This window comes from Esox lucius, chromosome 8, assembly GCF_011004845.1.
Source record: "Esox lucius isolate fEsoLuc1 chromosome 8, fEsoLuc1.pri, whole genome shotgun sequence".
NCBI lineage: Eukaryota > Metazoa > Chordata > Actinopteri > Esociformes > Esocidae > Esox > Esox lucius.
The window spans coordinates 26,517,043-26,532,809 of record NC_047576.1 but is presented as its reverse complement, the minus strand read 5'-3'; the positions used below and the strand labels follow the sequence as shown (position 1 = coordinate 26,532,809).

The following is a 15,767-nucleotide window of genomic DNA, read 5'->3' as shown; positions in this document are numbered from 1 at the left end:
ATCAACCCAGCAGGAGTAGTTCATCCTTGTCCTATTAAAGATCAATACCCAAACTTGTTTGTAATTCCAACCTTTAGTTTAAAAACTACAAAACCTAAACGGGCTTCGTGGTTTTTCGTCATAATGGTTGATGTGGACTACGTCACCTTGTGAATATGAGTGCAACACTTCGATGTGGGTGACTCAGAGTGTTCTTGATCCAGACATTATATTCCCCTTTGTAACTTGTCAAGGTGCATCTTTTCAGCGGTCACTGAAGTGGTGAAGGGCTGAAGCTTGTTGGTTGGATCTTGATTTGCTGAGGCATTAATTCAACATAGATTCATCATGAACTCCAAAACGTACGTCAGACTGAGATGTTTCAACTGACGTCATATATATCATATGTTTTAGAGGAGAGATGAAAGAAGATCTTTGATGTTTTCAAATAAGCATGGGCATGTTCTAAGCATGGGGATATTAAAAACCTAATAGTTTTGGTGTGAACATTTGGTTCTGGTTGGGTATTAATTCTGTATGGTTAAAGTTAGGGGTAAAGTTAAGATTAGGGAAATGCTAGATTTTCATTCCAAGTGGTTAAGGGGTAAGGTTTGGAAAAGGCATTTAAATTAGTTATGTCTTTCTGTGAATTTGGACATATACCCGGTGAAGTCAAATTGCTTAACTAGCCATCGGCCATCACTGTCCACTGCTCTCTAGCAAACCTCAACTCAATTTAAAATGTTCTCAATTACGACCAAGCTTTCAAACAAACAGCTGCCAAAAATACTGTAGTAGAAACACAGCGGTGAAATGCTTAAATTAATTTTTAGAATCTTTGATTTTCTTGCCCTTTATCTTATCTTTGATCATTTTCTTGCCATTCTTATCTTAGACTCACTCTGGCAAAAATCTGTGTGTGATTGTACACATGCATGTGTGTGTGTGTGTGTGATTGTACACGTGTGTGTGTGTGTTTTCATACTTGTGTGGGAAACCCAGGAAATCCAGGCTCCCATGCACCAGCATCCATTGTGTTTGGTTTCCTCTCTCTGTATGGCTCCTGCACTTTCCTCCCTCTCTCTTTCTCTTTCACACTCTCACCCCCTCTTGATGCAACAGCTCAAATGAGGGAGAGAGTGACAGAGTGACAGAAAGACAGAGAGAGAAAGAAAGAGCAGGAGAAGGCAAAACCTCAAAACTTAATTAGTGGCAATTCCTCCATAACAGAATGATACTGAGACTCCCATGTACTTATTACAGTTTTTCTCGATTGCTTACAAGCATCGGTCAATACTGAAACCACAATAACAAAACTCTTCACACAGGGTGCATTACCAACATGCATCGTTGCAAAGCAGTTAATCTCACCCCCAAAACTCACTAAAACCACCTTCATACATGTCTCAAAACAAAGCTTGTTCATAACACAATGACCTCAAAAAACACTAACAACAGGGATCATTACATAAATTAAGTTTTATCTTGTAGGTTATTAAATCAGTATTTGATAACGTAATAAGAAAAACACCTCACTTTAATGACTTTACTAAAGTACATGGAACAAGAATGAATCACAAACTCAGCAATTTGAAGGAATATCCTTTATTTTTTCTACATCTTAGCGTTTAGTAAATTTTACTTTTGAAAAATAATAAGTTCAAACAAAAAACAAATGTACCCAAATTCCAAGGCTGCAACAAAAACAAACAAAGTATAATCACTAGCCTCTGTGTATTATAGGGACCAATGAGTGGTTTGTGTAACAGCAAACCATCATTGGACAGTGCTGCACACATTGTGATGTTAGCTCCTCTCTGTCCTGGGACATCCATGGTGACTCTCTGACCAATCACAATTCTTCCCCTGCGGCGTGTTTTTGCCAGGTTGAATCCAGCTTCATTCACAAAGATACATTTATGTGCCGTTTGACTGGCTTCCATCTCCATTACTCTCTAAAAAAACAGTAAATCCATAGTTTTACAGTACTTTGCATTATGAGTAAATGTGTAAATACCTGTTTGGTTATATATTGATACTGTAGTTCTTTCACACATTCGCCGTTTCTCTCAAAGGGCACAGTGTACAACACTTGGGTTGGTTTTCAGTTGAAACTGCAATCAACTTTGTTTGGATTGACTAAATATTCTAACATAATTAACATTTTCTAACAAATATCAAACACTTTCTTTATATTTCAATCTGGTTACTGCAGAAATGCACACCAGTTGCCATCATTCTGTTTTGAACTGTTTTGAGAACAGTGTATAAGCATTTGAGAAAACATGCTATGAATATATTGTTTTGTAGGCGATTGAGTTTGAATGAGAAAAGAGTTCATGGATTTTGGGGAATGTGTTCATTGAATGCATTTTGTGTGAAAGCAATGAGAACTTATTCACAGTTTGGTTCGCATACACTTCCATTTTCTGACTGTGTGAAGAGTTTTGTTACTGTAACTTCTGTATTGTTCGATGCTTGTAAGCAATCGGGAAAAACTGTAAATTGTATGCCAAACAAAAACAATATATTGAAAATTAAAAAAAATGTAAAACAACAAACCATACAACTGTAAGCACAAAGACATGTTTAACAATTTCCACTAAATATTTTACTAAAACACATTTACATGTACAGTGCAGATGTTAAAGATATTTTTTTTAAATGACATTAAGCACTGTTACATATCTATACTAGATTCTGATGAGAAAATGTAAGCCGAAAGGATAAGTTAAAGTCAGCTATGATATGACACCTTGAGCGGAGTGTCATCATTGCTCCCTGGTTTATTCTGTAGATCGTCACTGGAGGATGATTCACGTTGCCCCCCCCACCCCCCTCCATGAGTACGGATGAAAGAGCCTTCAAAATCTGCCACTGGCGCCCATTCAACCTGTCTAGTTAAATCTTTGTGCCACAGTGATATAACGTATGTTTCATCTGTGTATCTATGCCATTACAACATACTCTAGCATGTGCATCGCCACTGAGGCCAGTTTGAGGTAAAAGCACAGTAGTCAATTTCTCCGGACATGTGAATTAATCAATGGCTTCAGTTAGTTTAGTTTATTGTGTGTGTGTGTGAGTGTTTGTGATCCAGGTCTGAGGGTGCATGATGTCCCTAAACAAATGGTAAAACCTGAAAAGTCTGTCCGCAAAAGTTTTTGGGGCTGTAGCCCATTTGTGTGTGTGTGTGTGTGTGTGTATGTGTGTTTGTATGTGTGTGTGTGTGTGTATGACCTCTTATGGATGGATGGGTACCTGTAACTCTCAGGGTAGTGGAGGTTGGTCTTGATGAGGTGGGACAGCCGCTTCATGGAGGGCCATGTCATTGGAGGAGGAAGCTCTGGTTCAAACTGCACCATCTCTTGAGCCTCCTACAACAGTACAATCAGTCACATTCAAAAAACCAGTAACATTTAAAATTGCTTTTTTTTTTGTTTTTTCAGAATTTGTTTGGGAAAATGATTTTTCTCATGAATTACACATTTTAATGCATGAAATTCATTTATAAATGTATTTGGAGCAGGTTTACAGTATTTCTTCAGAAATATTAATAGAAAATACACTAGCAGTCAGAGTATATCCTGTACATTGTTTTATAGTTTATATACACATTTATAGATGTACAGTTCTATCTAGATAGAATAAGCATCTACAGTTCTGCTGTTTTATTAGCAGTGAACTTTCTACTTTTGGTAGAAACCTGACAAACAAGAAAATTATGACCCGGTACTAAACCAGGCTTTCTGAACATTTCATAGCCTTGTAAATCTGATTACCTTAGAGGCGAGTAAGCAAATATCCGTCATCAATTTTTTGATGACTTTGCACAGCTTCACTTATACACTTGTATTTTACTCACAGGCAGTTTTCACATACACATTGATTAATCTCACAGCAAACGTACTGGTTACTGTCAGTGCTGGACTATTTCAAACTGTTTCGACATGTTGATTAATTGGATGCACATTTTAGATCTAGTCGGCTCTATATAGTTTTGGTGGGGTTTATGACTTTGTGGCTGTGGTAAATAATGACTATCTATATGCTATCAATATATGTTGTGATTCGATAAAACTCTGCTGACAAAACAATCTATCCATTGTATTAGCGACATTAGATATTTTTAAATGACTATTAAACACTTCCCTAGTGCTTTGAACCAGGGCCCACAGGTCAAAAATTACTTATAGTTTTCAAGGTGCACAAATTGCATTTAGCAATGTTGGGTTGTGGTGGCCCTTTAGGGCTATAGTCCTTAAAGAAAAGCAATAAAATATGAGATAAGCTTGCTGTAACAATAGATTGAATCAGATTTTTATGCTCGTTGCCTAACAAAAAACTAACAGGGTTTGTAGTCACTTTACTATAGATGTGCCTGTGGATCATAATGAGAAGGGTTATAGTTGGTCCTGTAGTTATCTTAGTGTTGAGAAAAAGGTTACATGATGTGGGTGTTTTGTGTGGTCAGTATTATTACATAATATGTCAGTCCATTGTAATACCCTGGAATATGCCTGTTTGTGTGTTTCTGACTTACAGTTTTACCCGATGGCTTACAAGCATCGAACAATACAGAAGTTATAGTAACAAAACTCTTCACACAGTCAGCAAATGGAAGTGTATGCAAACCAAACTGTGAATCATTTCTCATTGCTTTCACACAAAATGCATTCAATGAACACATTCCCCAAAATCCATGAACTCTTTTCTCATTCAAACTCAACCACCGACAAAACAATATATGCATAGCACGTTTTCTCAAATGCTTATACACTGTTCCCAAAACAGTTAAAAACACATTCAAAACAGAATGATGGCAACTGGTGTGCAGTAACCAGATTGAAATATAAAGAAAGTGTTTGATATTTGTTAGAAAATGTTAATTATGTTAGAATATTTAGTCAATCCAAACACAGTTGATTGCAGTTTCAACTGAAAACCAACCCAGGTGTTGTACACTGTGCCCTTTGAGAGAAACGGCGAATGTGTGAAAGAACTCCGGTATCAATATATAACCAAACAGGAATTTACACATTTACACATAATGTCAAGTACTGTAAAACTATGGATTAACTTTTTTTTTTTTAGAGAGTAATGGAGATGGAAGCCAGTCAAACGGCACATAAATGTATCTTTGTGAATGAAGCTGGATTCAACCTGGCAAAAACACGCCGCAGGGGAAGAAATGTGATTGGATAGAGAGCCACCATGGATGTCCCAGGACAGAGAGGAATTTTCCTCAATCGATTTGGTACATTTCTCTTTGTAATTGTCCTAAACAGATAGTAAATTCTCCTTCATTTCATACAAATTACAAATCAAAAGCATAATTTTCTCAAAACACTGTGCACAAAATTCCCTAATGTTATCACAGCAGTTCATACAGCCCACCAAATCTTTAATATATCAGGAAAAACATTTGTAGCTTTTTCATTGGTCTTCACAAAGATCACAAGCATTTTTGTACCATTTTCAAAACACAACAAACAAAACTCTGTGAATTGTAAAATAGTGAGTTGCACACCTTATGTCCTCAATTGACCCCAAATTGATATCTGATGAGTCAGTAATCCACTGAACACAGAAAAAGCAAATTTCCCAATTGTTCACACAGCTGTCTTAATTACAACAACTACAAAAGGGGAAGAGAAAAACAACAAAGAAGACGAATGAGGAGAAAAGACAATAAAAAGAAGAAGAATGAGCAGTGGAAAAGGAAGAGGTGTAAGAGTGAGAGGTGGTGGACAGGGTAGAGGGAGAAGAAGAGGAAGAGGAGAGGGAGAAGGAGCTGAAGATGTAGGAGAAAGAGAAAGAAGAGCTGAGGATGTAGGAGAAAGATAAAGAAGAGCTGAGGATGTAAGAGAAAGATAAAGAAGAGCTGAGGATGTATGAGAAAGAAGAGCTGAGAATGTAGGAGAAAGAGAAAGAAGAGCTGAGGATTTTGGAGAAAGAGAAAGAAGAGCTAATGATGTAGGAGAAAGAGAAAGAAGAGCTAATGATGTAGGAGAAAGAGAAAGAAGAGCTGAGGATGTTGGAGAAAGAGAAAGAAGAGCTAATGATGTAAGACAAAGAGAAAGAAGAGCTGAGGATGTAGGAAGAGGAGAATATAGAGGAGTAGAGGGAGAAGAAATGGATAGATTGGAGGGTAATGCTATAGTGGAAAAAGAAAGAGTAGAAAATATAAGAAGAGATGGACAGAGAGGATGAGGAGGGCAAGCTGTAAGAGGAGGGCAAGGTGTAAGAGGAGGGAGGAGAGGTAGAAGGATAGGGTACCCACATATTTCAAATGAAATCAGAGCCACACTTATTGACCTTGTCATAAATCATGGTCTCTCACTGAGAGAAGCTGGGTATAGAGTTCAGCCCAATATAAACAGATCCACAGTGGCTTCAATTATCCGCACATTTCAGAGGGAAAACCGGTAAGTAACTAAATCATTCTACTTCTACAATGAGAGTCCATGTAATGTTGTTTGACATAGGTCTAGATTTCTACAGTAAATGTTCCTGGTCGTCCAAAAAAAATTCTGAATTGAAGTTAGAGAACATTCAGGTGGACGAACAAGACTTATTTCAATTGAACATGAGCATGCCATTGTTGACATGGTGGTCCAGAACAACACCCTCCGCCTCAAAGAAATTCAGCAAAGAATAACACAGGACAATCAACTGTTCCACAATACCCACCAATGCAGTCTCTCCACAACTGATCGTGTTCTAAGGAGAAATGCAATCCGAATGAAGCAAGTATACAAAGTGCCCTTTGAGAGGAACTCCGTTAGAGTGAAGGAGTTGCGATTCCAGTTTGTTCAAGTATGTGCAACCCAATTACTGCACTTTTACTGTCAACACAAAGATATATTTTTCCTGAATTTTAAGTATGTGTCCACAAACAATTCCATGCTACTGTAAGTGAAAAGACTTAGGCATATCTATGTATACTGCTGCTTCAAAGTGTGAACTCAAACTTCAGCAACAGTTTCACAGTAGTATTGAAAGCAATCAATGCCATTACTGCAAAACACTAACTTACTGTATTGTAGCTTGTGTTCTTTTTACTCTAGAGAATCTTGGAGTTGGATAGCAGCGCAACTCATTATGAGTAACTGTATATTGATGAAGCAGGCTTCAATCTTCACAAAAAAAGGAGAAGAGGGAGAAATGTGATTGGCCATCATGCTACAGTCAATGTTCCTGGACAACGAGGAGGCAACATCACTCTCTGTGCCACAATTTCTACAACTGGTGTTGTCGCACATACAACACAGCAAGGCTCCTACATTTTTTAAACCTCCTCAATAAAATCGCACTAGTGCGAGAGTGGTTTGAGAATCACCCACATTTCAGGATGGTGTTCTTTACACCATATTCTCCTTTCCTGAATCCAATTGAGGAATTCTTCTCCTCTTGGAGATGAAAAGTACATGATCACTAAATGCTAAGATGTAGAAAAAATAAAGGATATTCCTTCAAATTGCTGAGTTTGTGATTCATTCTTGTTCCATATACTTTAGTACAGTCATTCAAGTGAGGTGTTTTTCTTATTCTATGATCAAATAATGATTCATGTGAAAAATTATTAAAAAAAACCTACAAGATAAAACTTAATAATTTATGTAATGCTTCCTGTTGTTAATGTTTTTTTAGGTCAGTGTGTTATGAGTGACAGTGTGTGTTTTTGTTGCCAGTGTTTTGGTGGAACAAGCTTGTTTTGAGACATGTATGAAGTGTTTTGGTGGTTTTAGTGAGTTTTGGGGTTGAGATTAACTGTTTTGCAATGATGCATGTTGGGAATGCACACTGTGTGAAGAGTTTTGTTATTGTGGTTTCAGTATTGACCGATGCTTGTAAGCAAACGAGAAAAACTGTAAGTATATGACGAGGAAATGTCCCAAAACTGTGGTTCAATCCGAAAGCACTGACTAATAATGACATTATTCCTGTCCCCACTTGAAAAAGGCAGTTAGGGTTGTGGGTAGGGTTAGCATGAATACAAGTAGGATTTCTTTAAAGACAATCAACTTTAGTGTCCCGATTTAGATAGTTAAGTAAATGTGTACATCTCTGTGTGTGTGTGTGTCTCTGTGTGTGTGCCTTTGCGCCTGTGTACACTAACGTAACACGTCATTCATTTTCTGCGGGTTGTTTTGTTTGTTTTATGTCAAAACACACACATACAAATGAACAAGGTCATAAAGCCAACATGTAAACTCACTCTTGGGAAATATGCAGTTGTTTTCTACCTCCCTCCATCACACCCACCCATGTTCCACATTCTTCTAGCGTTTACAGGAAGGGATGTTAACTTATGACACACAGAGGTTCATTGGGTAAACAGTAGTAAAACATGAACCCTTAATACGTAGCTAAATCCTGATCTGACCCACTGTACATGACCACATCCCTGTCGTGTCCTGTTGTATACTGTATCAAACCCACCCACCTGCCATAGTCTGACTCACACTGAGAATGTTGATAGCAGGCCTTTCACATGGCATGGAGGTGACATGGTCTGCCTCGCAATTAACCAGTATAATGGACTGCATTGATAATATAGAGGGTGTACTGAATGTATTGGTCATATAGAGGGTGTACTGTATGTATTGGTCATATAGAGGGTGTACTGTATGTATTGGTCATATAGAGCATATACTGTAGGTATTTGTCATATAGAGGGTGTACTGAATGTATTGGTCATATAGAGGGTGTACTGTATGTATTGGTCATATAGAGCATATACTGTAGGTATTTGTCATATAGAGGGTGTACTGAATGTATTTGTCATATAGAGGGTGTACTGTATGTATTGGTCATATAGAGCATATACTGTAGGTATTTGTCATATAGAGGGTGTACTGTATGTATGGGTCATATAGTGTGTGTACTGTATGTATTTGTCATATAGAGGGTGTACTGTATGTATTGGTCATATAGAGCGTATACTGTATGTATTTGTCATATAGAGGGTGTACTGTATGTATTGGTCATATAGAGCGTATACTGTACTTATTTGTCATATAGAGGGTGTACTGTATGTATGCGTCATATAGAGGGTGTACTGTATGTATTGGTCCTATAGAGCATATACTGTATGTATGCGTCATATAGAGTGTGTACTGTATTTATGGGCCATATAGAGGGTGTACTGTATGTATTGGTCCTATAGAGCATATACTGTATGTATGCGTCATATAGAGGGTGTACTGTATGTATGCGTCATATAGAGGGTGTACTGTATGTATGCGTCATATAGAGGGTGTATTGTATGTATGCGTCATATAGAGGGTGTCCTGTATGTATTGGTCATATAGAGGGTGTATTGTATGTATGCGTCATATAGAGGGTGTACTGTATGTATGGGTCATATAGTGTGTGTACTGTATGTATTTGTCATATAGAGGGTGTACTGTATGTATTGGTCATATAGAGCGTATACTGTATGTATTTGTCATATAGAGGGTGTACTGTATGTATTGGTCATATAGAGCGTATACTGTACTTATTTGTCATATAGAGGGTGTACTGTATGTATGCGTCATATAGAGGGTGTACTGTATGTATTGGTCCTATAGAGCATATACTGTATGTATGCGTCATATAGAGTGTGTACTGTATTTATGGGCCATATAGAGGGTGTACTGTATGTATTGGTCCTATAGAGCATATACTGTATGTATGCGTCATATAGAGGGTGTACTGTATGTATGCGTCATATAGAGGGTGTACTGTATGTATGCGTCATATAGAGGGTGTATTGTATGTATGCGTCATATAGAGGGTGTCCTGTATGTATTGGTCATATAGAGGGTGTATTGTATGTATGCGTCATATAGAGGGTGTACTGTATGTATGCGTCATATAGAGGGTGTACTGTATGTATGCATCATATAGAGGGTGTACTGTATGTGTGCGTCATATAGAGGGTGTCCTGTATGTATTGGTCATATAGAGGGTGTATTGTATGTATGCTTCATATAGAGTGTGTCCTGTATTTATGGGCCATAAATACAGTACACACTCTATAGTTGAGGTTTTTGTGTGTATGTGGGGAGAGCTCATAGATTTGTCCAGTAGAGGTTGTGTTTATATGTTGGGAGGGGTTATAGATTTTTCCAGTTGAGGTTTTTGTGTGTATGTGGGGAGAGCTCATAGATTTGTCCAGTTGAGGTTGTGTGTGTATGTGGGGAGGGGTTATAGATTTGTCCAGTTGAGGTTGTGTGTGTGTGTGTGGGGAGGGGTTATAGATTTGTCCAGTTGAGGGTTGTGTGTGTATGTGGGGAGGGGTTATAGATTTGTCCAGTTGAGGTTGTGTGTGTATGTGGGGAGGGGTTATAGATTTGTCCAGTTGAGGTTGTGTGTATATGTGGGGAGGGGTTATAGATTTGTCCAGTTGAGGTTGTGTGTGTATGTGGGGAGGGGTTATAGATTTGTCCATTTGAGGGTTGTGTGTGTTTGTGGGGAGCGGGCTATAGTCAGTTTGGCTGTGGGGGCATGTTCATGAGGCCTACTGCTGCAGGAAATAAACTAATCTTTTGGTCCTGATAGACCTCAACCTTCTACCAGAGAGGAGAGTTCTGAATAGCCCATTTCCAGGGTGAGCGGGAACAGCCCCAATCTTTGACGCTCGCCTTTGCGTCTTGGAGGTGTGTTCCAGACAGTGATGGAGGAGGTCAGGATGGACTCTATGATGGCAGTGTTGAAGTGCACCATCATAGTCTTTGGCAGGTTAAACTTTTTCAGCTACCACAGGAAGTACATCCTCTGCTGAGCTTTGTTTTTAAGTGAGGTGAGTGTATATGAGCTGAGTATTAGAGGTGGAGGCAGAGTGGGGGGTGGGTAACAGGTGGAGGCAGGGGTGGTGGGTGGGTAACAGGTAGAGGGAGGGGTGGTGGGTGGGTAACAGGTGGAGGCAGGGGTGGGGGGTGGGTAACAGGTAGAGGCAGGGGTGGTGGGTGGGTAACAGGTGGAGGCAGGGGTGGTGGGTGGGTAACAGGTGAAGACAGGGGTGGTGGGTGGGTAACAGGTAGAGGCAGGGGTGGTGGGTGGGTAACAGGTGGAGGCAGGGGTGGTGGGTGGTTAACAGGTAGAGGCAGGGGTGGTGAGTGGGTAACAGGTAGAGGCAGGGGTGGTGGGTGGGTAACAGGTGGAGGCAGGGGTGGTGGGTGGGTAACAGGTGGAGGCAGGGGTGGTGGGTGGTTAACAGGTGGAGGCAGGGGTGGTGGGTGGTTAACAGGTAGAGGCAGGGGTGGTGAGTGGGTAACAGGTAGAGGCAGGGGTGGTGGGTGGGTAACAGGTGGAGGCAGGGGTGGGGGGCGGTTAACAGGTAGAGGCAGGGGTGGTGGGTGGATAACAGGTAGAGGCAGGGGTGGTGGGTGGGTAACAGGTGGAGGCAGGGGTGGTGGGAGGGTAACAGGTGGAGGGAGGGGTGGTGGGTGGGTAACAGGTGGAGGCAGGGGTGGTGGGTGGGTTCGCACCTGCATGCTAGTGAGTCCAGAGCGCATTAAAATGAGTGAGTAACCTGACGATTAAATAGTCAGTATGAAATCGGATATGGTGATAAGAGCAATCCCCAGAGTCAGCTGATATGTTGCTGATCAATGACCACTTGGGTTTCCTGCCTGAACTGGCTATGCTACAGTAATTATAAAAGGAATTATTGCAGGTGCAAAAATAAGAACCCCAAATAAGTGAACCTAAAGTTAGTTAAATCATTGTAGGTAGATCAGGTGTGTAAATATTTGGATACCAAATGAACCAATCAAAGGAGGGTCCTGTAGGAATGAGTTCGGGTGGGACCCTAATAAATAGATTTTAAAAATCTGGTCAGTTTGATGTTACCCATACAGGTTAATGAAAACCCACCATGCTGAGAGACAGATTAGAGAATATCAGGAAGAGAGACTACAGCACATAGCCTTTCAGTAGGAGGCCGGCTATACAAGCATCTCAAATAGATTCGAGCTCCATCAGTCCTCTGTGTGGCAAAGAATTTACAAATGGAGAGAATTTAACATGACAGCAACTATGCGCAGAAGTGGATGCTCTTCCAAAATATCCTCAAGAAAAATAATAATTGAGGTAAATGCCAACCCAAACATAACATCAGGAGATAACATCTCTCTTGCTGCATCTCAGGTTACTGTGCATGCTTCAACAATAAGAACACTGAAGTGAAATGGCAGTAAGGGCATGGCTGCTAGAAAGAAGCCTCGGCTGTCAAACATTTTTAAAATAAACTTTACTTAACTTTGCCAGAGACTAAATGAAGGTTTCTAGAAGTAAATTCTCTGGACAGATCAGTCCAAAACTGACCATTTTGGTCCCAATCAATACCGCTATGATTGTGACCAAAACGGAATAACAAGATCTGGGGCTGCTTTTCCTCCTTTTGACCTGATTGGCTGCACATCATCAAGGGAACCATGAATTCTGAGGTTTACCATGAGATTCTCAAACAGTACGTCAGGCCACCATTCAACGAATCTTGTCACAGATAAGCAACTGCAGCCGTCAACCACACCAGGTTATATTACTATAAGATAAAACAACCAGAAGCAGTTTCAAAGTGCACACGATCACAACTACTGGAATATTGAGGAGTGGAAAAACAATGCCTGGTCCAATGAATTCCAGATCACTGGGCTGACCTGGTGCTAGAAGGGCGTACTTACTAAATAGTCACTGACTGTTGATACTGCCTAATGATACATGCTGTTGCTGACAATAGCCTAGCTATAACACTGGCATATGAAAAGCCAACTGAAATGTCAATTCTCTCCCCAGGATCCTAAGTTTTGCACCCTCTGCTACCTCTGTGATTATTTTGAATGCCAACTGACATTTTGCTATTTTTGGCCCGACATTTCCATATGTCATCCATCCCTTCAAAGAGTATTTCAAGGCAAAGGGTGGTGGATGGGTGTTGTCTGGAAGGAAGGGGCATCTCTCTATGGAGGTGTTTTTACTTCGTTGGTAGTTGGTGGATGGGTGTTGTCTGGAAGGAAGGGGCATCTCTCTGTGGAGGTGTTTTTACTTCGTTGGTAGTTGGTGGATGGGTGTTGTCTGGAAGGAAGGGGCATCTCTCTGTGGAGGTGTTTTCTTCGTTTGTACTTGGTGGATGGGTGTTGTCTGGAAGGAAGGGGCATCACTCTATGGAGGTGTTTTCTTCGTTGGTAGTTGGTGGATGGGTGTTGTCTGGAAGGAAGGGGCATCTCTCTGTGGAGGTGTTTTCTTTGTTTGTACTTGGTGGATAGGTGTTGTCTGGAAGGAAGGGGCATCTCTCTGTGGAGGTGTTTTTACTTCGTTGGTAGTTGGTGGATGGGTGTTGTCTGGAAGGAAGGGGCATCTCTCTGTGGAGGTGTTTTTACTTCGTTGGTAGTTGGTGGATGGGTGTTGTCTGGAAGGAAGGGGCATCTCTCTGTGGAGGTGTTTTCTGAATTGGTAGATGGTGCTTGCATTTATTAAAGGTGAGAAGACACACACCATGCGGTATGATGCATTAGCCATTTGTGTTTGTCATGTGTGTTTAATAACAATATTTGAAACAATTGAAACATCTGGCATATCCAGAATTTGAAGGGCCAGCCCCCAGAGTACAGATGTTTTCCCAGCCACACTGTACAATTTCCCAGCCAGGTACAATCAACTAACCATCTCAAATAAAACAAGATAAATAAATAGCAAAGCTGTCAAGGAAAATCTGTGATTCTCAGAGAGAGTAGTGTAGGCAGGAGTAAGAATTGCAACTGACATGACACACTCAACTAGGTATATGTAGCTATTCGCTGAATAATGAACCAGGTGTTGTGTTGTCATTTTGGGCAGTGATTTGGTTATGTATTTTAGTCATATGTGGTGATGATGTGTTTTTTGAAATGCAAGACATATTTCCTGAATGGGACACCATAAGGGTCCTGCTATCTTGTCAGGTCATGTCACAAAGGTAGCAAACATCCTTGTGACTCTTTGCATCCATTAGAGTAAAAGCTGAGGTGAATTGGGGTTGAAGTACTTGGTTGAAAGAAATATGCAGGAGATGCTAGGTGGAAGGATGATGTAGGAGGAGCAAGTTGGAAGGATAATGTAAGAGGAGCAAGATGAATGGGAAATGTGGGAATGATATAGGTTGAGGGACTTTTATATGATGGAAAAATCTGCTGATTGTTTAAAGGAAACACAAAACATGTACAAACACACACCACCTGCAGTTATTTCAAACATACCAACCTGTGCAGGATGTTTTGAATGAGCCTCATCCTCTGGCAAACTTCTCTCAACTTGATCTTTCTCACAGACACGCTGGCATCAACTTGAGACATCCCCTTCACTCCCATCTCACAGACACGCTGGCATCAACTTGAGACATCCCCTTCACTCCCATCTCACAGACACGCTGGCATCAACTTGAGACATCCCCTTCACTCCCATCTCACAGACACGCTGGCATCAACTTGAGACATCCCCTTCACTCCCATCTCATAGACACGCTGGCATCAACTTGAGACATCCCCTTCACTCCCATCTCACAGACACGCTGGCATCAACTTGAGACATCCCCTTCACTCCCATCTCACAGACACGCTGGCATCAACTTGAGACATCCCCTTCACTCCCATCTCATAGACACGCTGGCATCATCTTGAGACATCCCCTTCACTCCCATCTCACAGACACGCTGGCATCAACTTGAGACATCCCCTTCACTCCCATCTCATAGACACGCTGGCATCAACTTGAGACATCCCCTTCACTCCCATCTCACAGACATGCACTGCCAATACGACCTCTACTTACTTTCATCCTTTTTGCTTTCATTATGGGCAGATTCAGAGTCAGAAACACAAGCGAACAGAGAGGGATTGGTAGGGGTGAGAGAGGGAGGGCAGAGAGGGATTGGTAGGGGTGAGAGAGGGAGGGCAGAGAGGGATTGGTAGGGATGAGAGAGGGAGGGCAGAGAGGGATTGGTAGGGGTGAGAGAGGGAGGGAAGAGAGGGATTGGTAGGGGTGAGAGAGGGAGGGCAGAGAGGGATTGGTAGGGGTGAGAGAGGGAGGGCAGAGAGGGATTGGTAGGGGTGAGAGAGGGAGGGCAGAGAGGGATTGGTAGGGGTGAGAGAGGGAGGGCAGAGAGGGATTGGTAGGGGTGAGAGAGGGAGGGCAGAGAGGCTGACAAAGCAGTGACTGGCCACGACAGTGGAGATCTAACTCCGGTGAGGTCGTCCGGCTGAGCTTCCGCCGGCCTTGTATGACACCTACACACTAAATGTGTGTGTGTGTGTACGAGGAAGCCTGTGTGTATATGTATGAAGAATTGCCAGGAGTGTTTTTGTGTGTTTATTCATCCCCAGCGTCCAAGCTCTCTTGGCATAAGAATGGACTTCATTGTTCTGCTCAAAGGGATCAGTGTCGTGTGGTAATTGACAGGTGACCTCTCTTCCCTGTACAAAATTCCAAGCACGTTTTCCATGTCTGGCCCGAGTGAAATCCATCGATTGACAACGATCCAAGCAGAATATAGAGAAAGGGATAGGCACCCTTTGACCCCGGACCTCTGACCCCATGTTGGGATGCGTTGATGTCCTTCTCTCTCATTACAGCTCTGTTTTTCTCTTCTCTTGGACCCAGCATTACGTAACAGTGTGTTATGAGTTTAGTGACCTCTCCATGTATCCAACCACTCTGGTTGCCTCACACACGGACACAGCACACGAACACACCCACACAAACACACCCACACAAACACACCCACACAAACACACACACACAAACACACACATGCACACTTA

The 15,767-nt window shown here is 41.4% G+C and overlaps 1 protein-coding gene across 2 annotated transcripts in view; it reads right to left on the bottom strand.

Annotated features, from left to right (window-relative positions):
• Nucleotides 1-1,643: 1,643 nt before the first annotated feature.
• Nucleotides 1,644-15,767, bottom strand: part of adcy1a (adenylate cyclase 1a) — an 88,479-nt gene continuing 74,355 nt past the window's right edge. The window contains exons 20-21 of one of the 2 annotated variants that reach the window (XM_034293877.1): nt 3,241-3,356; nt 1,644-1,934 (exon numbers count right to left, since the gene is read on the bottom strand). In XM_034293877.1, the coding sequence (XP_034149768.1) occupies nt 1,928-1,934; nt 3,241-3,356 (123 nt within the window). In that variant the 3' untranslated portion in view covers nt 1,644-1,927. Of the gene's footprint in view, nt 1,935-2,529; nt 3,357-15,767 lie in introns of those variants that run through there. The other variant, XM_034293876.1, reaches the window with a different exon arrangement.